The 27461-nt window shown below is 39.7% G+C and overlaps 3 protein-coding genes across 5 annotated transcripts in view; all 3 read right to left on the bottom strand.

Annotated features, from left to right (window-relative positions):
* The window catches only part of fbxl22 (F-box and leucine-rich repeat protein 22), a 32975-nt gene extending 17725 nt beyond the window's left edge, over positions 1–15250 (bottom strand). Inside the window, exons 1-2 of one of the 3 annotated variants that reach the window (XM_032524239.1) lie at positions 14383–15250; positions 8493–8843 (exon numbers count right to left, since the gene is read on the bottom strand). In XM_032524239.1, coding sequence (XP_032380130.1) covers positions 8495–8843; positions 14383–14834 — 801 coding nt within the window. In that variant the 5' untranslated portion in view covers positions 14835–15250 and the 3' untranslated portion in view covers positions 8493–8494. Of the gene's footprint in view, positions 1–8492; positions 8844–14382 lie in introns of those variants that run through there. The other 2 variants (XM_032524238.1, XM_032524237.1) reach the window with 2 other exon arrangements.
* A 1965-nt stretch (positions 15251–17215) lies between these two features.
* Positions 17216–19368, bottom strand: LOC116694515 (ubiquitin carboxyl-terminal hydrolase 42-like). The gene is made up of 2 exons (XM_032524241.1): positions 19297–19368; positions 17216–18587 (listed from the first exon to the last, which is right to left on the bottom strand). The coding sequence occupies exon 2, from the start codon at positions 18506–18508 to the stop codon at positions 17951–17953; it is 558 nt and encodes a 185-aa protein (XP_032380132.1). The 5' UTR covers positions 18509–18587; positions 19297–19368; the 3' UTR covers positions 17216–17950.
* Positions 17216–26913, bottom strand: LOC116694513 (ubiquitin carboxyl-terminal hydrolase 3). Its single transcript, XM_032524235.1, has 15 exons — positions 26426–26913; positions 25981–26041; positions 25302–25439; positions 25127–25210; positions 24804–24885; positions 24567–24646; positions 23905–24018; positions 22987–23100; positions 22559–22708; positions 21897–22003; positions 21689–21769; positions 21445–21563; positions 21188–21301; positions 19762–19819; positions 17216–18423 (listed from the first exon to the last, which is right to left on the bottom strand). The coding sequence occupies exons 1-14, from the start codon at positions 26514–26516 to the stop codon at positions 19793–19795; spliced, it is 1362 nt and encodes a 453-aa protein (XP_032380126.1). The 5' UTR covers positions 26517–26913; the 3' UTR covers positions 17216–18423; positions 19762–19792.
* Positions 26914–27461: the final 548 nt, after the last annotated feature.

The following is a 27461-nucleotide window of genomic DNA, read 5'->3' as shown; positions in this document are numbered from 1 at the left end:
TTTAGCCTGGCTCAGTCCAGAGGCAGCGAAATCTACTTTAAAATTATGCATCAGACTATTTATTGGCCCGGAGCAGTTGCCAGGCAACCAGCGGTGACTCAATAGAGTTATTGCTCCCAGTCATAGTCCAGCACAAAATGGTCACTAAACTGACAAATTGACATTTTTACACTTCAGGTTTTTGTAGGGTTTCTACAAGATATACCATGTTTATTAGTGAGCTTAAAGCTGCTTGCAGGCGGACTTTGTTGCATTTTGACAGAGCCAGACAGAAGAGACAGACAGAGCCCCCAAGTATTTCTGCAAATAAGCTAAACGGCTGGGGCTGTTAACAAACAAATGTGAAAATAGTATCAATCTTCTTATCTAATTTCTGCATGTCATCCCTACTCTCTCTCCCACATGTAAATGGACTAAGCTACTTACTCTGTACCGGTGAAGACTGCAAAGCTTTATTAGCGAAAGAGTAAATAGGCTACTGTCAGAGTGGCACGTCAGAAATTAATCTGTGGACTCAAAACATGAACACTAACTGTCAGCATGACTACACATGTGTTTTTTCAACTTGGTGTCTTAAATTTACTCAGCGAGTAATACTATCCCAGAAAAAAACTGTTGCTGACACCAAATATCTCTACAATTTGTGTCAAACCACAAGGGACGTTTAAGTGCCTTGAATGTAGGCCTAGTCATTCTTTCAAGAATGTTACTTATTTTTCCATCATATCATTGGCCAACAATTATTGAAATACAATAGGGAGCATACATAAGTCTCTTTCCATTCCATTGAGCTTCCACAGGAAGGTATTGACAAGTAAGACCTCCTAGCTGTTCCTATAACACCTGACCTGACCTTTGGCTTCGCCTTTTACATAGAATGTAACATGACACAATGTGAAATGTGAGGTCAAAGCCTAACCTGACAGAGAACATTGACAGATATCCAGCTCAAATGTCACAGCTGACCACATGTCATTCAGGAACACATGTGATTGAGTTCAGAGGTCCCAGGGTTCACCACGAGATGCATTAGGTTGCTTTGTTGTATATTAAAGATGACCAGTAGTGGAAAGTAACTGCATTCACTCAAGTACTGTACTGTTCTGAGGTACATGCGCTCTACTTTAGTATTTTCATGTAATGCTACTTTTTACTTCTACTCCTCTAAATTCAAGAGGGAAATATTGTACTATTTCTGGACAGTAATCAGAGGCTCCATTCACATAGTTTTGATTAGGACAGTTTCACATTCTACTTAAGAGACAACTTTTTTAATAGAGCCAAACAGTATGTTCGTATTTCGATGGTTGTTTCTACATTCTGTCTTGTAATAAAAAAGTGAGGGTAACTGACCGTTACACGTAACATACCAGCGTGCACACATGTTCAGTGCTGACCTCTAATAGACCATGTTAGAGACAGTGAAGTGAAAGATTAGCCTGATGCTGCTGCATTCACAGAAGTTAGAAACCCATTTCTGCTCTCTGTGTTTCTAATCCTTTCCATCCATGTTCCCTCTGCAATTTGAGTGCTAACAACAAAAGAGTAAACACATTATGAACTCAAGTTGAAAGCCTGTCATTATAAGTAGCATGTGCCCATGTGCCCATGCTGTGATTCACAAGCGTGCTTCATTCAGCCTCCTACTCCTATCTGCACATGTCATCTGCTGCTCTGTCCTCCATCCATGCTAATGTCAGAGGAGGCTTCATCCCCTGCAGAGTGTGACCAGTTGGATAGGAAGCCTGGTCCGAGTACGCAACCTCTAGAGGCTGTGATCGACAGCAGACACAGAGGGCCCTCATACTGCCTGTCTAATTAACAGTCCACATGGGGGACAAGCAAAACAGTACACGGTGTACGATCTCAGCTCAGTGTGCTCCTTTACATCCTGCACTGCATTGATTCTGTCCTTGCCTGAAGCCCAGCCAAGAAGCATCATCAGTGTCTTCACTGTCTTCCCTTTTATTGCTCCTGTTACTCCCTCACATGCACTCTGGCCAGCACTCAGCAACCTTTGTGGATGCTTTGACAGACGGAAACAGAAATAGCTCCACAAATAGACCCATCCTTTGGCTCACAGGGGAGCAGTAGCCCCACTTCTGTGTGCTCTTGCCTCCTATTTCGCATGTGCCTCGGGCCAAAACAAGTTAGCTAAGAACCACAGGGAAATCAATTTTGGAATGATTAGATCAAACCAAAAGTATCGAGGGAGAAAGAGAAATGTGTGCATAAATACATATTGTTGTGAAAATAGGTTGATTTCTGGAGCTTTCTGTGGTCTGTCAATAACCCAATCTGGAACAGTTTAATTTGAAATGACAACATAACAGTAAATGTAGGTGGCTGTATTTACCTCGCCTGAAACGTTTGATTCTGTGGTCTGTTTTAATCTGCAGCATGATAAATTGAGAGACATACTAGCTCTGAATGTAGTTTATGAGAAAATGAAAACCGGCATTTACCTCTAGATGCCGTTAGTGTGGTGATCAGAGTACTTAAGACCTCCGTTTTTAGTCAGACAGGTGTGCTTTCTGGGGGATGGAGGTACAGCACTACAATACTATGCGGAAACTGGGTCTACACAATGCCAGCACAATGTGGAATAAAAACAATATCTGCCTTTGAATTTTCATTCTTAGTTCACTCTTTCACTAGCAAACGTTTCAAAGTTAACTTTAGGACAAAGTCTCCATTCAGTCAAGCTCACAATCTCAATGTGGTTTCACAGCATGGGAAAGTGAGAGGTGAGAGTCTGTCAACAATTGAGTCAAACCTCTGTCTATGATGCAGTTCCTGTGCCTTTTTCTGTTGTTGTTGTTGTTGTTGATGTTATATTGTGACCGACACAAACTTTTGGTTAGTTTATATGCACAGCTGTAACTGGGGTAACATTATTTTTAACTGCATTTAAACGCACTGTTGCTTTCCCAGACTTTATGGGTCCGTGAGCCGGCCTTCTGTTTCCCACTGCAAGGATGCTGCTCTGCATCATCCCTCTTAACTGTATCTCCTTTTCTGCTACGTGACTCATCTCATTTAAACACCTTGCACAATATCAGTATGTGTGTGCAGAGAAGGAGACAAATCTTAGCGTTCAGGTTTATGTAAAGAAATCAGCATTGAAGGATTAAAATAAAAAATGTAATCCTGTGTGCATCCTGGATTTGAATCATCATACCTAGGATTTTAAAGTTTATATGATTTAGAAAGACTACAGCTCTCTCAATAATTTACAACTGAGCCCTTAAGCAAAAAGCGTTTGTGTTATTCCAGCAGGAAATATGGAGAATAAAGAATCCTAGGAAAGGGAGGGGCTTCAAAGCTATTCTACTTCAAAATAGTCTCTCCATCTGCAGACTGGCCCAGAGGACCAGATAGCACACATACAGGCGTTGACGTACATGGATGCAACTAGCACAGCATTGAAATGCCATTTAAAACAAGACTCAGTGGGAAAGTATTTCTACACAAACTCTGAGAGTGACTAAAGATCTGTATCTGTATCTGTATCTGCATGAGCGCAGGTTGCAGGTAAGTAGAGCTATGGTGGTCAGTGATCTTAGATACACCATTTTGCTTAGCAAGAACTTGTAAATTAGTTGGTACCAGTGAGATGGATATGTAATGAGGGCCTTCCGACTAATGCTTGGTGCAATGGTGGGCATTGTATGGGGCTTGGGTGACAAAAAGTATGACACTGTGATACACCACATCCAATTGTTCCAGGGGCAGGTTTGGGGCATTTTTATAAATGACATTACTGAAAACTAGAATCGGTACGATGGTCATTTTCCCCGTGGCAAGTTTGGTGGAATGAGTGAATGAGGCCCTGTTACGGAATAGAAAACCGATTCTAGACCTATTTTTAGATTGGAGTTGGTTTATGTGGGTCTGAAATGAGAGGGAACGGTCTTACCAGATATCTAAGTATTTATAAGTTGCCACACATTCTAGTTCTGACCCGTCTAGCATAGTGATGCTGGCCAGACAAGCAGGTGTGGGCAGCAATCGATTGAAAAGCATGCACCTAGTTTTTCCAGAGTTTAAAAGTAGCTGAAGGTTTCGAAAAGAGTCCTACATAACATTAAAGCTCTCCTGGAGGTTAGATAGTACAATATCCAACGACAAGCAACCATCACCCGGAGTCTGGCCCTGAACATGGACTCAGCCACAGACTCACAAACAAAATACTCCAAGAACCACAAACCCTCCCTCTTTTCCCTTTTCTTTTCCCTGCTTCTGCTGAAGCCTCTAAACCCCCCTCCTCCTCCCCTCCATTGGTGAATTATCAGTGGGTGGATACTGAAATGCCTCCCATGGCTGACCTTATAAGGCTGTCAGGAAAATAGCTGATTTCAGGTTTCAGGGCTCAAATGGATACCCCTTCTGTTTTGCTGTTCTGTGAGAACTTGCAGTGCAAAAATTCTTTAGTTTAGCTGAAAATTAGTTCAAACAGCTGTTTTCTGAATGTGAAGTCACAGGAGAAATATTCACACGTGTAGAATGATATTTACATAAACAGAATGACAGCTGCAAACTTGTAATGCAACATTTACTAAGAAGATATACTCAGAATATATGCATATTTGTATTACTTGAGTTCCTGGATGGAGCCTGCTCTCCCTGCTCTGTTCTCTCAGAGTTCCACAGCCTAAGTCCACATATAGAAATTAGTTTTTTACCAAATGTTTCCCAAGAAGTGTTGCAAAAGTCGAGGCATGCAGATTTGCCACTTTGTTGACGCGAGAGAGCACATATGTGAAAGAGGTTGCAATCACTGAGTTGTGATTGTGATGGAAAAGAATTATGAGTAGATGTTGCCTTACAAGTTTGCAGCTGTCATTGTGTTTATGTAAATATTAATCCACACGTGTGTATATTTTCTCATTTTTATTTAATTCAGCGTGTGTAAATAATTTTTTACAACTGCATATTTTAACATGCAAGTTCAGATTTTTGTTCTTCAAGTTCTTACATTGTATTCTACATCTACAAGCTCTCACATATTACGCCATATTTACCTTCATATTTGGTCCTTCCATCTAAATTCAAAAAAGACACACAGGCTCTCTTTTCTCCAGATGAATCCACTTGTCGAGAGCAAGGCAGCTATTTAAAATGATTACAAAGTTAGAGAGTTTCCCTCGGATGAAATTCTGTAATGAAATTTGTTATTCTAATGACCAAGGGCAACACATTTCACCAATCCCTTTACCCAATTCTAAGAACATAATTTAAACCTTGCTGTTCAGTTAGTTCAAATGTTTCCAGCCACGTGCCAGCGTAGGCCTAGAGTTTGATCCTTTATTCTTGAAGATGTGCATTTGGTCAGAATGTAATCTGAAGCTGAGCATTTATTTAATTATGGACTTTTACCCATGAAGTACAAGGCATTTATTCAAGTAGTGTACTAACGTGCAATTTAGATACTAGGTACGAGGTACCTATAGGCTACTTTACATGAGCTCTTCCCTTTTACTCTACTTTTTACTCCTACTTACTACATTTTACAGACAACTGTGTTTTTTATTGCACTGTATTTATTTGACATCCACAGTTACTCTGCAAATTAAGGTTTTATGAACAAAATTTATGAGTTTATCAAATACAATACAGTTTTACAAATTATACTTCCCAAACGTATACAAAACAACCTCAATCAGCTGCAACATCAAAATGCTGCTTATAAATTATTGCATCAGTGATAATAATCCAATAATGTAATGATATGATATTTATCTAGTAATACAATACTGTATATGACAATGACTGAGGTCATTCTGAGCAGCACACTCTAAATGTTGATACTTTTTTGTGTGTGTTTTTTTATCTGAATACTCCAGCACTGAAAAACAAAAAAATGAAAAGGAGAAAACCGGTAATATCACATCCAACAGTGTTGCAACTGAAACCCCCCTCGGGCAAAATCAAACAAGTCTGTCTTTTTATCCCAACATGTCTTCAGAAGTTGATCATAGAGATAAAATGTTTCATCTGCTTCAACCAGAAATCTTTTGACGCAATATTCCACTTAAGCACTTTTAAAACATGAACTGTCTGGCAGACTGTTCACATAAAATAGGATTTAATTGCAAAGTTACCAGTCTGTTTCACCTCAGACTTAAACTGCTTCAAGCCCCTTTGCAGTCCATGGTGGAGACAGACGTCCATGTTTAATCTTAAAGAATTTATATGACACCAGCTCTTTCATGAACTATCCTTTGTCCGGCAAAATTATACCAACCGTGGCCGAGGATACAAACATAGAATGGACCAGCACAATGCCAGAGGAGATGAAAAAGAAAACAGTTGGATTTAACGAAATGTTTGTCACACACACACACACACACACACACACACACCACACACACACACACACACACACACACACACACACCACACACACACACACACACACACAAAAGAGGTGTATGACTTTCTCTTACATTATAAAAGAATGATCTCTTTTCAGACAAACTGCCCTGGATTCCATTAAAGTGAAGACTTAAATATTTTCAATTTAGATTGAATACTTTCATTTTTCTGAAGGACCTCTATAGATGAGGAGTCATACAATTGTACTTGCATATTGGTGAGGCTGCAGCTGCCTCAAACTTAATAGCTTGCACAGTAAAAGGCAGAATTTTTAAGGACACGCATCTGGGCAACAGGTTTTTCAAGATTGTCATCTCTTTATTTTAATCTTTCCCCTAGTGTAAAGAAGCAGAGGAGTTACGCTTTGATACTGTGTTGTTACACGTCTGGAGCTGAGTCTCATGTTCAGGCGGATGCACCTCAGGAGTCTCCCCACCTGGAACTCATAAATCTTAACAGTCTATTCTGGCATGCATTTTGCTATTAAGGTATATTTCTTTATGGTAAATTATACAGTATTCTTTGTCAGACTGCTAAGCAGCGAACCTGTGTCTCTCTGTGAACCAGCAGAGTTATATTTATTTCGTTAGTTTGGGTCTTTCTCTGAAGCCTATGTATGCCTATGTAAAAAGGCACAAGTTATAGCATCCTAATCCAACCATTACCGTGTGCCTACAGAGCTATCATGAGGAGAAAAGTGCGTACATATTGTGTTTTTTTTCTAATTCAAATGTATTCCGACTGTATCAACTCAATATGAAAATCTTCAGTTTCGCTGGATAGATACAATTACTCTTGAATGTATTCTCAATGCTTGTCTAATAACTTTAAATCTAAATTGAATTTTTGAAATTGACCCTGTAGCCAAATCCGCTATTACCACATTTCTCAGCTCATTTTGTTTAATGTAACCAAACACCCAACTTGTCACAGGGCCGGGAGGGCAAACAAATAGACTTCAAACACAATCTATGTTCATTTTGTTTGATTACATATCACAAATCAGTTCAATTAGCAAGGGGACACTGTTTACCCAGATATATTATATTGTCACTGAATGCAATTTACCCAAAACATATTGCATGATGATGATCATTATAGAGATTCAGATTCACATTTAGAAAAACTTTATTGTCCATCACAAAGCAAATGACAAAATGTAACACATTTAATAGATATGTTTTTGTTTTTTTTAAACACACTCACTAAGTAAAAAAACAAACGTAAACAGTCAATAGAAAAACACAGTATTGCGAGGTTTTAAACGGAAAATGTGCTACATTAGTACAATATCTGATAGGATGGAAATGAGCTCTTTATCAGACAGAGTTACGACACGCACGGGGATGAAGATGAGAAGGGTATGTATGGACTTATATAACTCTGGGGGATACGGTGAATAAGCTAAAGTATCGTTACTGAACTTTCACCTTTCAGTAACATAAATCAGAATAATATCCAGAATATTTATCAAATTAAATTACAAGGAAATTACAGTGATTTCCCTACAGAATACTAAGCATATTCCTATTCTAGGAAATGATAAAATTATAAAAAATAATGCTTGGTCGCAACACCAACTAGACTATCAGTCCAATCTGAGTTTTCTGTTGCACTATGATGATTGTGATTGGTTTAAAGACGCCAATAAACCTCCGCAGGGCTGCGGTGGAGGAGGTTCTGGCAAAATGAAACTAAGTTGACCCAAACTAAGGTCATTCTTCTGAGATGCACTTATAGGATGGGGTGCGCCCTGCTGCAGCAGCAGCATGCAATACATTTGGCCCATGGCATTTAAAGACAGACAGACTCACCTATTTTAATGTCTCACAATCTTATAATCATATATTTATACCATTCCCATGTTTATTGATTAGGAGCTACTAATAAGGCAACATGTGTATACTGTACATTATGAGACTTTATGGGGGAGTGTTTTAAATTCTCCCTGGTTAGAAATACATAGAATAGAGACAGCTTAAAAGCACATGTCTTTGTAAGGAAGACTCATATTAAACAGGTGTTGTATAAAAAAAGACTGCAAATACACTTCTATTAAATATAGATACAAATCCAAACAAAGACATCATAATCAAGTCTTGATTAAGTATTACCTTCAAGAGAACTGCAGGACTTTCTGCAGTGTCCTCCTGAGTGGCACCCTCTCCTCAGGCTTGCTGTCTGGGATCATATCAGCGCTCCTCTCTGCACTCAGCTGAATGGTCGGCCTCATCTCTCCGACAGCCTGCAGCCCTGACTGAGTGATGTTCCTGCAAAAGTCCACCTTCACCTCCTCCAGACTGTGTCCATGAGCCGCTACACCCTCCAGGCCGCAGTCAGTGATGCGTACGCAGTTCTCCAGGTGGAGCCGGCACAGCTTCCTGCAGCTCTGCAGCACGGAGATCACATCCTGGTCAGTGATGTGTCCACAGCCAGACAGGGTTAGCCAGAGCAGGTTGGGACACCTGTGGCACAGACAGCAGTCAGTTACATCTATAACCAATGACAGGTTTCCACAAAAGTGATGGAGTCAACCTGTTCTGTGTCATGTTTACTCATCACACCTAAGGACATTTGTGTATTGGGGTGGGAATTCCTTTGTTTGGAGATGGACTTGTCTTATGTAAGCAATGTTATTTGGCGTGTGTGCTTCTTTTCAGGTCTTCAGGTCTCTTGAATAGAATCAGATAACAGAGCAGAACATAGAGATTGGGGACCTGATCTGAGCTGTGTGTGTGAATGAGATGTAAACAATGATAGAGCAGTTTAATACCTAGACCGAGCTATCTTTTCTTTACATGCTGTGCCACTGGGCATGTGTTTCCGTCCTCTAAAAAGCTTTTGTGAATAAATGAAATTGGGAGAACAATTACAGGATGTTTGATAAATTGTAGAATGACAAAAATGCATTTTCCCCTCCCTACTTTTACAGGAATTACTTCTAAAAAATGAATGTGAATTGTTGCTGTGAAATGCATGTTTACATTATGTTGAAGTATCAGGAGTGCACTGCAACCTACTGTCAGGCCGGCGGTACAGAGCTGGCAGACACACACTCTGATGGCAACGGATCGAGAATGTCATTCACGTTCACTGATGCAGATTACATAAAGACTTACATAATCTTACCACTTTACCACATGTGAGCCAAACATATCCCAGTTGCCTGCAAGTGTTGAGGGTGGTGCCCCAGTAACCTCTGAACATGGGATAGCACAGACAATCCACGTGCCCTGTTACATTATGGGGCCAATGCGGGGCTATGTGAACCGATGTGACTGCACAGTATTGACATTAACCAATAAAAAACTAAACAAGAAAGTGAAAGGGAAGGGGGTACACATAACAGGAATAAAAACTTCATCAACCTTTATTACATAATCCTCCCTCTCATGGCACCTCCACTCACTCTGTGCAGGTTTTTTTTAATGTCTTTGTATGTTTGATTGTTAAAATAAATGTAATAACCTAGGATGTTTTTTCCAAGCTTAGAGTTTTAAATATTCACACATGCAACAGTTTATATTTGAGAAATAGAAATTTTCCGGGGCTTTAAACTTCATATTGTAATTTGACAACATGAAAGTAAAAATGCCTGGACTAACAATAAAAAGAAATGTTGTGTTCAATAAACTGTTGCCAAAGCTACTTGTGCCACCCTAACTGTATGGCATGTTGAGCATTATTTCAAGTTGTACATTTCTAATACTGTGAACTCAAGATAATCAAAGTCTATTAACTCACTTCTTGATCCTTGCTTTAATGTAGTCATTAGGCATAAGAGGAACCTCACACTGTAAACTACACTATAAAGAGGCTCAAAGACATGCAATGTTTCATCGTTTTTCTCCTTACATAAATAAAAAAGAAAAGAAAAAAAGACAGACAGGAGCTTGGCGTCAGTTTGCGTGAAATCTTATTTATTCAGGAAGAGGCAGGCAGAGAAAGACGCACATGTTCATTCCTCTGACAGCAACAAAGAGCCAATTGTAGGCTCCACCTGCCTGCGCAACCTCCAGTCTGCAGCTGACTGGGAGGGTCTGCGGCTAAATCTTTATCATCCCCACAGCTTCTCTGCGTCCCCTCCCACTTTGTCACGTGCACTTGCTCTCTACTCTCTTTGACAATTTGGGAGGGTTTATCAGTATGCAATGAGTGTGCGTTAAGGGCGTTGAGATACAGCACCCAGACAAAGTAGGTGGTTCCAGTTTTGACTGGTCTCACAGCTCTTGTGTCTTGCGCCTCAAATTTCACAATACAGGAAATCCTCAAATGGGTCATACACTGAGCCAATGAGCCAGCCGCTCTTCCCTCTTCTCGTCCCAGCCAGCTGTGGTGGCCAAGATCCCTCACATCAACGGTTATTACTGGCTGCCTTGAAGAAATTATCCAGAGACCTCATTACTCCTCTCCAAGCTGAGTCCTGCATGCAGCCAGCCATACACACAAGGCCAAGACAGCTACATTTCGGTGACCTATCGAATCCAACTGTCACATCAATTCAATAAATAAACTTTGATATTTGACCACAGTTTTGTTAGTTAATAGAATCAGTCTAATATCCCACAGATGTGTCACTTTTCTGTCTCTATAGTCAGCTCCGACTACACCATCTGTCTCTAATGATTTTCTTCCCTGCTGCCTACAGCTAAACATGGCAGGTTTAGTAAGCCATGTGCCTCTGAATTAAAACTATTTTGTTCCCTGTGGTGGGTGTGAATGACCCTGAGAAACCCAGAAATTATGGGATCACCCTCAAGACACAAAAACTGACCAAAACTAAAACACTACATAAGGGAAGAGTTTAAATGTCCATGTGCAGGGATGGACTGGGACCAAAATAGTGAGAACATCATCAGTCAAGACTCATACACGCACAGTTAGCAACACTAATTCAATCATACAGTATAGCATGCCTACTTCTTTTATTGTTGTAGTGATATCATCAAGTTTGTCCACCACTTGTTTTTGGCTCAGTTTTATCAAGGGGCAAGTGTTTTAAGGGGAGTTGTGTTTACCGCAGGTTGTAGCCTACCCTTGCTCCCTCATCTCTGTCCCTTTCCTCTGAGTCTCCTCCTCAACGTGCATGCCACATCCACCGCCGACACCACCACCACCGCCATCACTATCATCAGCCACGGGAGCTGATGAAGGTCCTGCTCCTGCCGAAAACATTTATGTCAATTTGACACATTTGGCAGCATCTGCCTGAAGGGCCTGTTGTTTTTTCTCACGCAGTTTCTCTGCACCTCCTTTGCGTTTCTTCTCTACGATCTGATCTCTATCACTATTCTAGCCAGGCAAACTGCATACAGGCAGACATCCCAAAGAGGGTGCTGTTTAAAGATATGATGTCCTCTTCTGTCTTGCAATGTTGTCCTGACCTAGCGCCACTTCACAGCTTGCTGCTGCGGTTGTAGCGGCATGTTCAGCAGTTTAGACGTTGTTGTTCCTGTCCTTATACCCAACAGTAGCCGTAAAAAAGTTTGACATCTTTAGCAGCGTTGACAAATACTTGTCGCGTCGTTTCGCTTTTTTTCTTTTATTTGAGCCGCTTGCGTAACTTTGTTTCATTTTCGCGTTTAAACCCGTCCTGCTTCGTGCTTAAAAAAAACAAAACAAAAAAACCCCGTCCTGCTTCGTCTCTGTTTGAGGATTGTGTGTTTATCTTTCGCGCCGCGCACCGTTATGGACTAGTCCATTACATTGTGAAAGTAGGGGGGTTTCGGAAAAACGTAGCATATGTGATATTTTTAAAGTGTTTTGGGCCAGGCTAGTGTCAATTGAAAAAACAATGGCCCGCCGTTCTAGGCCTACCACTGTTATGGTCCGGTTTATGGGCCGGACAAAAATTTTAATTAAAATACAAAAAGTTTCGGCGGTCGGCCCAAAAAGCACGTCGGCCCACCGGGAAAGTGCCCGGTGTGCCAGATGGCCAGTCCGCCCTTGTCCATGTGTAACAAAAACGTGTGAAATCTCAGGCTCTTGTGAAAAGCAACTATGGTAGACAAAATTACAGGAACCCTTTAAAATACATTGCCTCCAAAAATAACTTGAAACTACTCATGCTCAGTTTTAATTGAAGATGTGTTGTTAATCCAGCACTATGGTCAAATGTAAGGTGTGGTGTGTAGCCTACTGTTGTCCAGATCCTTTACTTAATTAAAAGTAAAAATACCACGCTGTGAAAATACTCTGAAGTAAAAGTCCAACATTCAAGTAAATAAATTAGAAAGTAAAATGGTCCCTGCTGTCTGGTGAGAATCAAATCTGTAAAAAGTAAACGTTTTGTGCGCTCAAAAACAGCCCCATTTCTAGCAAATCCAAGTTGGGAGCATTTTCTCAAACTATGAAGGAACACTTCATCTTTCAAAGTCAAATGTGGAGATATTTTTCACTGCAAGAAAGGTGTGTAACATTGTAATTAGGGTTCAAACCGTGAAGTAGTAGAACCCTTCTATGTTTGTCTGTTTTAGTTATTATTCTTATTATTTTTATTATTATTAGTTTTCTGCCGCCCAAATTTCTGTGAGCTGGAATGAGCTAGAAACATCAAACTTGGGGGATATCTGGAAATTGTGTAGCCTACCTGTGCTTTTATAGAAATACCCAATGGCCACATGGTGGTTGTAATTTAGGCTTCAAAATGCAAACTTTGAAAGACCACGCCCCCACACCGTAAGTCCGATTGACTTGAAATTTGCAGCTGCAGCTTAATGTGCTCTATGAAAAAGCCTCAAGTTTTTCCGCAATTTTGAATTTTTTGAGATCCCCTCCTACACTGCAGCTCAAGTTGCCACAAAATTTTCAGTGAATCATCAATGAATCAAGCTTATTACAAGTTGTATAAAGCATGTCCATGCCTCAATTACTTTTTATCTTATTGATCAATGAGCTTCAACAGGAGTATGGCTCTGGACATAAATGAACACAAATCAGCAGTAAGGCTAATCATCACAAAACTCACAGGGTATGTTCACGTAAGTGCCCCAAATATAGTTTTATATACATATGCCACTAGGGGGCGCTACAAGCGTAAGATAGGTAAGTGGCGGTACACATGTTTTACTATAAATCACATATTCATTGCCCAATCCTCACAAATCTCTCAGGATATGTCCTCATTAGTACCTGAACCACGCCCTGAAAGTGTCATTCAAATCGAACACCAGGGGGTGCTATGAATACAAACAAACTGCAGGTGATATAGCAAAAAAGGCTATACATGACTAAATGTTTGTCCAATCAATACAAAACTTCCAGGAAACATCTACATAAAGACCACACACACACTGCAAGTCTCAATCAAATTGACCACTAGGGAGCGCTTTAAATACATAATAACTGGACGTGGAATGACGCAAATCAAGGTTTGAGCTTGGATCGCAGTTTTGCGGTTTTATTAGCAATTATTTTTTTGTTGGTCATCTGCTTTTCTCAAATCACCGTGAGCTGGACTGAGCTACATATCAAACTGAATTGAAAATAAATGTTTTTTACAAATAAGTTGTAGGCATTTAAACAAAATGTTTGTCCAATTTGGCAGGATAAGTTTTATAACAACGTTGGACCATATGTGGTAAATTACATTGAGAAAAAAGGTTTGAACCCGCGAATCGCCGCTCGCGGCTATACTTTATAAAGTAGGCTAACTATGACTTCAGACAAATGTAGTGGAGTTAAATGTTCTATATTAGTGGTCTATATAATAATAGTATGTATAAAGTTGCACACAATGGTAATACTCAAGTGCTAATGTTTTCAGACGTTTTTCTTTACAAACTTTTTTTGGAGATTTTTTTGGTGAATTACGTTTAACTCTTGACGACTCTGGTATCAAGTAGCCATTGTTTGTTTAGGGGTCACAGGGCAAAAAGCCACCATTTTAGATTAAATTACAGTCTGCTGTAAAGTACTGGTGTTGTTTAGGAAAGCCTCTGTTGGTCCATTTCATCTTAGAATATACAACAAAGCAGGAGGGGAGAATGACACACAAACACTCACATGTGGCAGACATGGGCCAGGAAAGTGCTGACCAGGCTCTCATGTTTACTGCAGATGTCCTTCTGAAACGAGCTTTTTAACCAGTCCTCAATGTTGCACACTTGCAGGACCCTGCTGGAGTACCAGGAAATTGTCAAGAAACGTAATGAGGGTCCCAGCACAAAGTTGTCCTTTGTCAGCTGACACGGGGAGCTGAAGTTGAGTAGAGTCCAGAGGCAAGGTTCCAAGAAGACCTCGCGCAGCTGATGACAGGTAAGAGACAAACTTCTCCGGCTGTCCTTGTCAAGGAAGGAGAAAAGGTGGAGGAGACATTCACGGTTGAGTTGGGTGAGATGCATGGTGAGCCGTCCCAAGACAGAAAGAAAGAGAGAACTCGTCCCTGTGGTGGCAATAGGCCTGCTGGTAAGCAGCAACAATGTGCCTGCAGCCTGTATTGTGTGGCCCAGATACATGATGCCTCCTCAGGCACACGCTGGAGGCCTGCACATATAAGGCCAGGGAGTGTTGGCTATTTTGGGAAGACAACTGGCGTATACGGTCAAAGATGGAGGTGCCTGAGCCATACGCTCCCTCTCCATCTGTCATAGCTCTCAACAGGCGGCAAGCGCTGGACTGAGCCAGATGTTTTAAGTGGCCTGGCCTAGTTCTCAGATACATACACACTGAATGACACCACATAAAAAAACTGCAGACTGATGTGCAGTTTGACACTAAAAGGCTGTTTTCACATTTGTATTGTTTAATGCAGGAGAAGGAGTAGATGCCATTTTAAGAATCTTTAAATAGGTAATTAACTTTTTGTGGGGAAATCATATCAGATGCAAATTAATATTTGAAGCTGAGTATTTTTAACTGTCTAAAAACATGTATGGGGGCATCTTTAAGTTGTTGTTTGTGTGCAATGCAATTTTGATAAAATATTTTAAAGATAGAAGTGGTGCAACAAATGAAACATACTAATATTTTGTCTCCTCCATAAAGGAAGGAGAAAATAATGTGAAGATCAAATTAAAATATAATGCAATCCACTGCAAGACCATCACAAAGTCAAATAATTTGAGTTAGCCTCTGTGCACACCATCAACATTAATTAACATGCGTTTTACATTTGACATTACATTTTTACGTTTTACACAGTGTTGGACCTGTTGTACAGGATTAAATGAAGGCCAATAACAATACAACTTTAATAACCCACTTTATGACCTTCCTGTTTCACATACCAGGTAATTCATTACACAGCCTTATCATATCACACCCTAACCTAAGCCTGGCAAACCTTTCATGTGAGTGAAAGTCACAAGCACAAACAGCTTATGTAGGTTTGCCTGAAGGAACACGGTAAACTATTAGTCACTGTGTGGGTTTGAAATTGCTCCGTTAGAGTGCAGAAGACATACTGAGATGGTAAAACCCCCCACAAAATACCATTACATCCATGGCATCACTGAACACTAAATTACCAGGATGCCCTGTTCCCATTTCTATCACCAATCTTTAAACAAAATACAGGACATTGGGAAATGCCACTGTTGGGGAGGCTGATTACAGTCTGCACTCTATGACTCACTGTGTCATGATGTTCTTAACCAGACCTCTGATCTGAAAAACAAAAAAAAGGAATGTGAGTGTAATATTAGCAGCTGTGATCAAGCCTGTCCATGAGGGAAAGAAAAAGAAGGGGGGGGGGGGGGGGAGGCCACATGTGTGTCATTAATGGGGACAGAGTAGCGAGCCCAGAGCCACCTGTGAGCAGGCGAGGAGGAGCAGCTGTTCATCATCATACAGGAGTGCTTGTTCCTGCCTGAACGAGGAGGCTGACTGGCTGGCACGTGTCCCGAGGGGGGCTTTTATGTGTATGTGTGTGGGCGGAAATGTTCGCTAAAAGAGGAAAACAACACAAAACAGGCTTACTAAAAATGTTGCTCTCTCTGCTTCAAGGTTGTACTTGGACGTATCAAATGCTATTTTCTATAATAAGACATAAGGGTGTTGGGGATAAACAATGTACCTTCTGGTGTGCATGTGTCCAGCTTGACATGTGAAAGTAAAGTTACTAATTTGTACATCAAATTGTGCAATTATGGTAAAATAGCTTTTATTTCAATTTGTATTTTAAAGCAACAGTATATGCTGAGATAATTACAGGTATAGAAGCACATTTGAGTTTTGATTGTCTTTAATTTAGAGTTGCAACTTATGATTATTTCCATCATTAATGAATCTGCCAATTATTCTTCTGACAATTGGATTGTGTGTTTGGTAACAAAACATAGTGAAAAATACACCATCATAATTTCCTGGAGTCCAACATAGTTTTCAAATCAAGTTTTTTTTGTCTGAAGAGCAGTATAAAACCCAGGCATAATAGGCTAGACAAGAACTGCTCACATTTAAGAAGCATGAAGCATTCAATGTTTGGCATTTTTGCTTCAAGAATGACTTCAATGCCTAGCAGATTATCAAAATAGCTGCATATTAATTTTCTGTTGATCTACTTATTGTTTTGGCTCTACATTAACTGACCTTTTAGTACTGCAGTTTAATCTATCAAGCCACAAACTGAAATCAGTGAACACTAGTCACTAGTTTCAGCGTTTCAATATTTTTCTAGGTATTCATTTTATAGTTTTACAAATTTTAATTTTACAGCAGAATTCAAAGGGGAAACACAAATAAATTTCACTTGGACTTTAAGGGAATTCTTCCTTATGAGACAATTATTGTCTTATTATTCTGACTTTAGTCATTTAAACAATAATGGGAGCTTCTGCCACTTAAAAGATTACTAAAAGCTGACATTAGCACCTAGTGGATAAGAAAGGTAAAGTTGTTTTTTTCCATGGATGAAAAAAAACGAAACAGGTTTGAAAAAGATTGTATTTTGTCATGTTAACTTTGTCCGATACATGTTTTTAAAAAGAGAATTTCCTCAGGATCAACGTAAAATGGCAAATTAAACTTCAGCATCAATACAGACAAACAAAACAATTTAAGAATAATGATTTTTCACATTGGTTCTGGTTAAGAAGTTAAAACAACTTTCTAAAGCCTTAATTAGCACTTGTCAGTCCATAAATGCATTGCATTCTATGTCCTAAAATCTTCCCAAATAACTGGAAAACAAAACTACAAGGTTCTCTAGAGGTCGGAATGACAAAATTAGACACTTTAAAAACAAAACAATAGAAACTCCAAATATTGTTACAATGACAGTGTCTTGACACAATCAATATGTTCAGTCTAGGCTACATTGGACCAACTGAGAGTTTTCCAACACTACAGCTTTAGTTCATTATCGTAAACCTTTGGAATCTATGACAAAGAGAAGTCTACCTCAACTGATTCAGGATATAACATCAAGAAAATACGCACAAAAAGTAATTCTAACAAAATTCAAGCAGCAAATTTTGCATGTTGCTGTCAAGCAGGTCATAATCAACTAAATAGTTGGACTTCCTTACATTAAAATGTGGAAATTAACTATTTAAAATCAAGCACTGTGAGAAATGTGATTGAGGTGAAGACAACATGGAGTGAGGAGCTGGTCTGAGGCAGTCTGACAGAATCATTGTGCAACGGCTTGTATAGCTTGGCTGGCTTCCTCTCTTGCAGCCTTGTCTGAGGTATCCCTATCTGTCGCAGCCTCCGTTGAAGCTGTGTCGGCTTTATGCAGTTCAGCCATGTCTTCACCCACATTTTCCAATGCAGCATTATCTGGGACTGCCAGGTCCTGGGTATTCATGTGTGAGGCTGGCACAGCCATCAAAACCATGTCTGTGGCAACCGTATCTGCTGCTGCAGCCTTGTCCTGAGCAACTGCTTCTGAGGGACCACTGTCCATGGCTGCTGTGTCCACAGCAGGCTTGTTCCTGGCCGTCTTGTCCGAGGCCTCCTGTTCAGTCCTCTCCACATAGAAGAGGATGTAGGCCTTGGCCTTCCTCACCGTGTCCTCATTGGTCAGAGTCACTGTGCTGTCGTTGAAGTGGTACCACCGACCCTCGTGGCTGCCATATGCTGTATAATGTCCTGATCCCACCCTGTGAACACAGACACACATATCACCTTCTGCTGTCTGGCTTCTTACAGGAATAAATGTGTTGTTGCTGAAGGCAGAGGGAAACATTCAGCTCTGCAGTGAAACATTGCCACCTAGAGGCCAAAAGGTAAAACAGCAGCAGTTTGATGAACGGTTATTGGCATATCTTTACCCTTGTGTTGTCTTCCCGTCAACCATGAAACACTATTATATCCCCACATTTTTGTTGCTTTTTCAATGTTGTGGGTGCTTTTATTGATGTTTTTTCCAAAGTTATTTAATATTCTAATTTTGACATTTTCAGCGCTTATTTCAAAGGCCCATGTTTTGTGATAAAAAAGACTGAAAACTGGCCAAATTTGGCCCGAGGACAACATTAGGTCACATGACATTGTGCGCTTTGGATGCTTTTATATAGGCCTTCGTGGTCCCCTAATACCATATCTGAAGTCTCTCTCCCAAAATTCAGCATGGGTGCAGAATTGCAGCCACTAGAGCCAGTCCCACAATGTGATTTCCTTAGAGTCATTTCTGAGTCTGTAGCTTTTAAACAAGCAAAAAAGCAAACTGCCACTTCGCTTGATTGAAAGCCATGATGTCTCTCTCTCTCACGGGTGGGCCAAATTCTCTGGGTGGGCAAAGCAGAGAAAGGGGAGGTAATCCCCTTATGACCTCATAAGTGGCAAGATTCCAAATTGGCACATCTGAGCTTTCATTTTCTCAAAGGCAGAGCAGGATACCCAGGGCTTCGTTTGCACCTATCGCTATTTCTAGCCATTGGGGGACTATAGGCATGCTGGGGGAATGCATATTAATGTAAAAAAAACAACAACAACAACAACAACAAATAAAGTGACATTTTCATGCCATGGGACCTTAACACATTTTACAAGGACTCTCAGTTTAATGCCTTTCAGAGTGTAGTGGCTGTGTTAATTGTTAAACTGTTTGTTTCTCCAGCTGGTAATTGTGCTACCATAGAAACAAAAGCATCTTCCATTTCTGAACACATGATCATCAAACAACTGGAGGGGGAAAACCCCCATCGATTCCTAACAAGTCTGATATATGCAAGAATGATGCTGCAGCAATCCGTGTTCATTAAAACACACACACACACACACACACACACACACACACACAACACACACACACACACACACCACACACAACACAACACCACACACACACCCACACACACAGCACACACACACAACACACACACATACACACACCCACACAAACACACCACACCACACACACACACACACCACACAACACACAACACGAACACACCACACACATCCACACACACACACACAATTATTTTCAAATACTCACCAATCCATGAGCACTAAAGCAAAAAGGTCATCAGGCAGCTCCGGAATGAATCATTGGCTGCAAAGTTAAAAGAAAAGAAGATACTGTCTTCTGGTTCAATTCCCAAACATATCCTAAATGTCGACTAAAGGACACTTAGCACTGGACATGTGCAAGCCGCAGTTAACATGAAGGATTGTGTTCTAATCCAAATCTGGTGGTTACACAGTCAGCCCAAGTTCAACCTGTTAACAAGGACAGAGACATAACTCAAAAAATGACAACAACAACAAGGAATAATTTCAAGGGAAACTCAAGTTTACACTACAATCCCTGCTCAGAGTTTAACAGATAACAGAATTACTGTGGAACAGTGCCCCCTGGAGGCATCAGTTTAGACACTTCAGAGGGTAAACACTGATCTTTGGCCATAGACTGTGAAAATGACGGACAAAGATTTCATGCCTGAAAAGTGAAGCCAATGCGGAAATGCCAAAACCTGCATGTGTACATTGGCTGGCTTTGTACATTAAAACAGCCTCAACCTTGTTGTAGGGTTTATTGGAAAGTTAATTGGAACATTTTGTCTCCTTAAAATTTCTAGTTCAGCGTTATGCCAACCAAGCTAGCTAGCTAGCTTCTGCCGGTAAATGTCCGCTGGACAACATGCTTCAGAAGGGTTGAAAATATATAATTTTCCCCCTTTAGCATTAGCGTAACCCGGCACCATTGCAACCTTAAACAACACAGGCTTGGCCGCCTCATCCTCTCCAGCTCCCTCCTCTCAAGAATCGTCAACCAAACCAAGATGGTGACACACGTATCGGAAAACTCAAGGCTTCAGAACAGCAGTCCCACAAACCAATAGGCTACGTCACAGATGCAGTGTCCGCTATTTTGACAGTAGTCTGTATTATATAATTTACACAATAAAGTAAAAAAAAAAAAAAAAAAAGTATATTACATGCGCTACACAACTATACAATCAAAACTACATTAGCAAGAGCGCCAAACCCAGTCATGGAAATTAGTGCGGGCCTCCTATATGGATGGCTGCAGATCCATCACTAATGTAAGTATAACCCCAGTGATCCAAATAGTAAATAAATACACTACAGATTGTGGTACTGAAACAGTTCCTTGCCCATTACAGTTCATCCTTAAATTTGCTCTGGCGACTTGTTACGGTTCTTACTGTGGCACTAATGTGGCCTACGAGCAAGGATTGTTTCCTGACTAAACCGCAGCACTTTCACTTATTTTTATATATATATATATATATATATATATATATATATATATATATATATATATTATATATATATATATATATATATGTTGTGTGCATGTGTTATTCCTTGTTTTTTCATCATTTTTAGACTGATTCAAATGTACAATTTAAAAACCGTATTGTGAGATTTTGTGATTTTTCTATTATGAGCTCACCTCAAGTAAGTAGCCTCTCATGTCCATGCCTTTCAGTGGAAATTCCACATAGGTATCCACCTTGTTTCTCAAAAAGGCCGTCCAGTGAAACCTTTTAAGGTGCAGACACAAAACCTAATAATATAGGAAATAAAACAAATCCAATTATACCCAAACATTTTCCTAACTACTTTACATGCTCAAAATAAACGTTCAAATGAGATAAAAAAAAAAAAAAAAAAAAAAGATAAAAAAGGATTGAGCATTTCTGTCTCTACCTTTGGCAGCTTCTGGATCCAGAACTTCTTTGTGGATTTCTGTCGCTTTTTACACTTATGGCAATAGTACAGCTCTGTTTCATCAAGTTCTTCCAGGTCAGTGAAGCTACGTACGCAGTCTAAAACAAAAACAAAATATAGCAAATGGGGCCATTAATCTCAGGAATACAGAATTAGAAACTAAACTGCCACCAAAAAAAACAACAGTCTAATGACTCATTAACTCTGACAGTGGAAAACTTACCACGTAAAGTGCAGGTCGGCCCTGGCTCCTTGTCCTTACTTCTCTTTTGCCTGAACTGGCTGGGAATGTCCAAAGACAGATCTGAGTGAAAAAGAGTGGAAATAAATTCTCTCATACCTCTTAGTGCTTTCAATATATGCCCTTTAGTAACTGTTGGCATTCTTTCTTTTTCATTAAAAAAGCAGTTTTTTTTCTTCTGTTGTCTTACCAAGAAATGGATCAAACTTCCGAGATTCTGTTCCACATATCAGGCAGTTGACTTCATTCTGAAGTATGCCACCAAAATTGGATGTGACTACACTGGCAGTCCCATTTCTGTTCAACATAAAGCAGATTTAATTAAGGCTGTCAATCGATTTAAAAAACTGAATCGGAATTAATTGCATGAATGTTTATAGTTAACTTACGATTGACCACAAATCATTCACACATTTATTATCTCTTCAAAATGTACTTTATAAGGGGATATTTTTTCAAGTTGTAATGCTGTTATCAACATAGGGGCGAACAAATATGCACCTCATACAAGTATGTGGGAAAATAAAGGCTCACAAAAACATCCCTTTCTAAGTGGGATCAAAGCAGGATGATACAAAAATAAATAAAAAACAAAGAAAAGTGTGAAAGAAACTGACTTGGTGGAAGCTATGTGCGACGCAAGGCATATGCTGGAATGGGAGTTGCCTGGTCGCTGCAATGTTACCATCAGTGGTAAGTGTGCCAACTGTGTTAATGTTCCACTGTCTGGCTACTTACAGATAGTGCTCGGCGCACACTTTTGCAAGATGCATCTCCTCTATCGTCAAATAAATTAAACTGGGAAACAGCAGAAACACATTCAACAAAAACTGTAAGGTGACATTGGCTTACATGTAGCATTTGCCCTCTGCCGTGGAGAGTCTGACCCCATCCTGAGGTGAGAGTGAATGAGACGCACCGTTGCGACTATACTGAAGCTCCCTGTGGAGGTGGTCCAGCAGGTAACGCATAAACTCATGTGCATCCTGCTGCTGATAGCCCCTGGACATAAAAACACAGATTTAAATGGCATTAGTGTGATAAATCACAATAGTTTCAGTCTGTGATGCAAAAATCTTGATAATAGCTTGACTATAATATGCTACACTTTAAAGAGATATTTTGATTCAAATCCAGCTCTGTGCCATCTTAGTGTGGGCATTGTATGCTGGTTTAAAATCGGCAAGTATCCCTTTAAGAAAACAGAACTAAGAAGTAAACAGTTTTATTGCTTAGCATAATGAGCTTAATTCTGGCAAAAACTGTATATGTTGGCATACCTGAAACTTGGCATGATTTTCCATATAGCATAAAATAAGGAGTCTGGACTGAAGGCTGTCTGGCTTCCTTGCCACAGGGAACAAAGGGTTTTCCTGAACTCCTCCACCAAAGACCTGTTCAACATAAAGCAACCCCGTTACCTTGCTGCACAGCCGGGGACAATCAACATCTTAACCCCGACAAATACGGTATGGGTAAAACTATAAAGTTTACATAAGTACAATATTTTGTTATTATTATTTCATGTATATTGTATGTATATTGTATGTATGTATATTTTGTGTGCTGCTGTAACACTGTAATTTCCCATTTTTTTGGGATCAATAAATATCTATCTATCTATCTAAGACACCAAGACTTATAAATACTTGACACACAAACACATAAACAACCTTCTGTCAGATTACATTACAATGTACAGTGTTTTTTCTGGTCATTCATTGTAGTAGTGCAGTGCCCGTTCATGCCAGTTTGGAATGGGCTGATTGCTTGGCCTCCTTTATTGCTGCTTGCAGCTTTCTCCAGAACCATTGTACTCTGAAATGACTTACAGAAGGCCCCCCAAAGCACTTAATATGCAACCTTAGGCCTATATTAGTGACTTACAGTGTACTTGTTGTTCAGTAGAAAACATTTACCGGACAGAGAACATTGCAGATTCAGGTTCTACTCACAAAATGTGACAATTGAAATGTGATGCATTTACTACCCAGCATTATATGAGAGTCGGAAATCTCCACCTTGAAGTATATTGTGCTCATAATGCCCTTCTAAGAAAATATTTCTGAAACAGCATCTTCCATGATCACTGATAAATAACAATTTTTGTCAAAATTTAATTTGCTGAAAATAATTCTATCTAAAAAAAGCAATGCACTCAGCCCTGAAACCCTCCCTCCTAAAGAAGAGGACCTTACACACTGTTGTCCCCTTGGCTTCGGGTGTGGTACATCCTTCTTCCTGCCGTCTTACCACTGCGTAGAGCCACTGCAGGCAACTCCTTGAAATAACAGCTGAACTGCTCGATATTGCTGTCAAAGAAACATTACTTTGTGATTACAGTTTTGACACTTGCAATTAGCAAAAAATATAACAGGCAGGAACATCCGTAAATAACTAAGTGGCCTAAGCACACGGATTACAAAACCTTTACATACAAGACGCTTTTGCTTTGTATTGCAGATAAATAAAGTGTACATTACATTATGCTGTCCCTTATCCAAATCATGCCAGTTTTTTAGTTTTTTTAGATTTACTGATTCTTTGAACTACTTATTGACTTTTTAATGGGGAAATGCTATGGCATGTTTTGGTAAATAAATGGCCAGCAGTACTATAAAATGTACTTGATATAAAAAGGTCATTGTGAAAACAAACCAGTTTTTTGAGAAAAAAATGTGTGTTTGCCGGGAAATCCATCCTTTGACTGTGTCTTGTTCCCAAGCACCCTGTGTGGTTCCCGACTGTATTAATAAAGGATGACTGGTCGTGGGGCCCTGGGTCTACAGAGGCAGACCTAAGGATCATGCCGCAAACCCAGTTTACCAACAACATTCTTCATTTTCAGAGCAGAGCTTACCTGAGGGATTGCAGAATTGCATTCATGAAGCAAGTGTTGCCTAAATTCCGCAGGCCTGTAGCGCCTAAAGCCGCCACCTCCTGACAGAGACAGAAGAAATGCATAAAGATATACATTCAATATACCTTTTTTATAAAAAAAAAAAAAAAATCACAACTAAAAAATGTGTGGATTGGCTGCAACGTACAGCAGCTCCTTCCAAAAGAAATCAATCATAATATATTTTCAGCCAATTACATTGTCTTTCAACAACTTTCCGTCTGGAGCTGGGCTTTCCTGGAGTTTTCTTTTCCTTTGTCTGTCACCCATCAGTGCTGAGCTTTAAGAGGGAAAACATTTTATTGTAGACACTAATTACTTATTGAGAAACATTTGTTGCATGCATCTTTCAGATACTTTTGGACAGATACACCTTAAATTGGCCTTTTTAGTCAAACTACCAAAACTAATGCTATTTGAAATATTTATAGACATAATTTGACATGTGTTATGATGATAGAATTGAACAACGAAACAAAAACAAAATTTTTAAAGACTTTATTCTTGAGATGAGTACTTACTTTTCTAAGCTCTGCAGATGTTCCCTCACTTTCTGCACCTGCACAAGTTTGGTGTCATTGACAACAAAGTCATCACATCTGTAACTATAAAAACCACATTAGTCAAGACATATACATGTTTAAAAATATATATCTAACTAAAGTTCTAGAAATGGATAGGTTGAAGGACACTTACCAAAATATGCTGTAGTTGCTGCAGTCCATGCAGACAGAATGATGGGATTTCTCTTTTTCCTGTTTCTCACCCTTCTTTTGACTAATGCCAACAACTTGGCTGTCTTCAAAGTGTTTCTTTGCATGTCCATTGACGTATCTATATAGTAAGAGATTATTTTATAATACACAACATCTGGAAAACACGAAAATAATAATCAATATATCAATAATAATAATCTAATTTAAACAGTTACAGGTATTGGCCTAAATTAAACAGCAACTACAGTGCTCCCAGGTAACACTGACTGACTTCTGTAGACTAAAAACATTTGTGTGTATTGCAGCCATTACATGGTTGTATGCAGTGGTGCCCAAACATGTGAAAGACCCCTAAACTGACAAAAAAAAAGACTGACCACTATTTAATACGATTTTATCCCAGATCTGATATGATTTTTGATTTTTTTTACAGAAAGAATATGAAACCTATGACCAAAATAGTCGTACATTCTGTCATTGTGTTACTTATGGGTGGATTACAGTAGAACCATTTAGAGGAAACCCCTGAAGGACCCCTGTGAATCAATGGTATAATTGTCTTGAAAGGACGGAGACACATCAGAGCATTAGCTAGTTTGGTAGCTATGTTTGCTACTCTGAGCACAGCTTTGGTTGCCAACAAATCGACAACAACTTACCTTCCACAATGGACCATCAGACAGGTAAGGCAAATCCATGGACTTTTATTAGACCTGCAAACTGGAGATTAAAGATTAAGTCTCAATTAAAAAATGTAATATTACATTTTAAGAAGACCAAATGTGTTTTGCTTTTGAAGGGGTTAAAAAAAGAAACCATTCGTGAGCCTGAAATGCTACCCTGGAGAAATGCGTACAATGTATTGAATAAAGTATTACGTTAGTGTAAAACTGGACAATTCCTTTGTGTTCATTGTTAATTGCAATCTGCCCTTGTGATATCTGTTTTGTTGACATGTAGCTACATTCTCAATCTAGCTTGGCACGCATGTGGCAGTATCGGCGCCAGCTAAGGCTTGAATCCAAATTATTGCACGGACACAAAGTAGGTGTCCACTAATATTTAAGTAGAGCTAAATTAAAGGATGACAAACACTTATCTTACCGTTGCAACACCAGGAAGACGGAGTACCGTTAGGGAACCTAGAGGTATCGATGGGACAGCTCACGTTTGAGTTCAGATGAGGGCACTCCATCCGTTCACAAGTCTGAGTAAGTCAGCTAGCTAAAGCGTCAGATTGTAGCTAACACTACCACACCAACGGTAACAGGAAAAGGCAGCTAACAATAGGTAGCCAATTAACCTATACTAGCTAGCTAACGTTAGCTGGTCAACTAACGATACTTCTGGTCGCAAACGCACGTTTTTTTGTCTTTGCTGACGCTAACGCGTTAGGTAGTTGCTATTTCTTGCATCATTGTAGGGTCCAACAGTTTACAAAAAAACAGGCAATGTCGTTTCCACCCTAAAATATTGTAAGTTAAAATAGTAACGTTTTCTTTGGTATATAATGTACTCGCTAGGTAACTGCTGGCGTTTGCCTCAAATGAAAATAACTTGAGGAAGTGACGTTTGTCTGCCGGCTCGGCCAGAATCTTTGGACAAAGATGAAATAGGGAGTTACGTTTGACTACTTCCTACTTCGCTTACACTCCCATGACCGCTTAGAGATACTATAGGTGCCTCATATTTCGGTTGGCAGTCTTTTCTATTGCATTTATACTTATAATTGTTGGGAAGCTCTACTATTTATCCTAATTAAGCCATGTTGTGAGACATAACTTTTAGAACTCTTCGTGTCACGCATGCGTAGTAGTGAGTCACTGCCTCGCTTTGTATAGCAGTTTTTTCTTCTATTTTCCCTTAAAACGTAATTATTTAATTAAAAATATAATAGCCCGAGAAACACATTAAATTATATAATAAATCCATTGTTTCCGAGGGGGGCGAAGGCATGACCCGCCCTACTCTGCCTCTGATTGGCTAGTTGGATTAGTTTAGAAGTTGAATATGTTAGGGTCAAATGGAAGACACGTTCAGCCACGAGAAAATGTAGCAAAACGTTTATTTAAACTGAACCGTGGGTGCGTTGATCCGCCTGTTTTGTGTGTAAGCTACTTTATTTCGTTGATCACCTGAG

The sequence above is a fragment of the Etheostoma spectabile genome, chromosome 8 (assembly GCF_008692095.1).
Source record: "Etheostoma spectabile isolate EspeVRDwgs_2016 chromosome 8, UIUC_Espe_1.0, whole genome shotgun sequence".
NCBI lineage: Eukaryota > Metazoa > Chordata > Actinopteri > Perciformes > Percidae > Etheostoma > Etheostoma spectabile.
This window is presented reverse-complemented; position numbering and strand designations above follow the sequence as displayed.

Bases quoted from the DNA above. Each gene is read 5' to 3' on its own strand.
- LOC116694515 (XM_032524241.1), bottom strand. From the start codon at position 18,508: ATGTTTCCCTCTGCCTTCAGCAACAACACATTTATTCCTGTAAGAAGC.
- LOC116694513 (XM_032524235.1), bottom strand. From the start codon at position 26,516: ATGGAGTGCCCTCATCTGAACTCAAACGTGAGCTGTCCCATCGATACC. The intron at 26,042-26,425 runs GTAAGATAAGTG...TTTAATCTCCAG, and splicing joins GTCTTCCTGGTGTTGCAACG to TTTGCAGGTCTAATAAAAGT. The intron at 24,886-25,126 runs GTAAGTACTCAT...TCCCTCTTAAAG, and splicing joins CATCTGCAGAGCTTAGAAAA to CTCAGCACTGATGGGTGACA.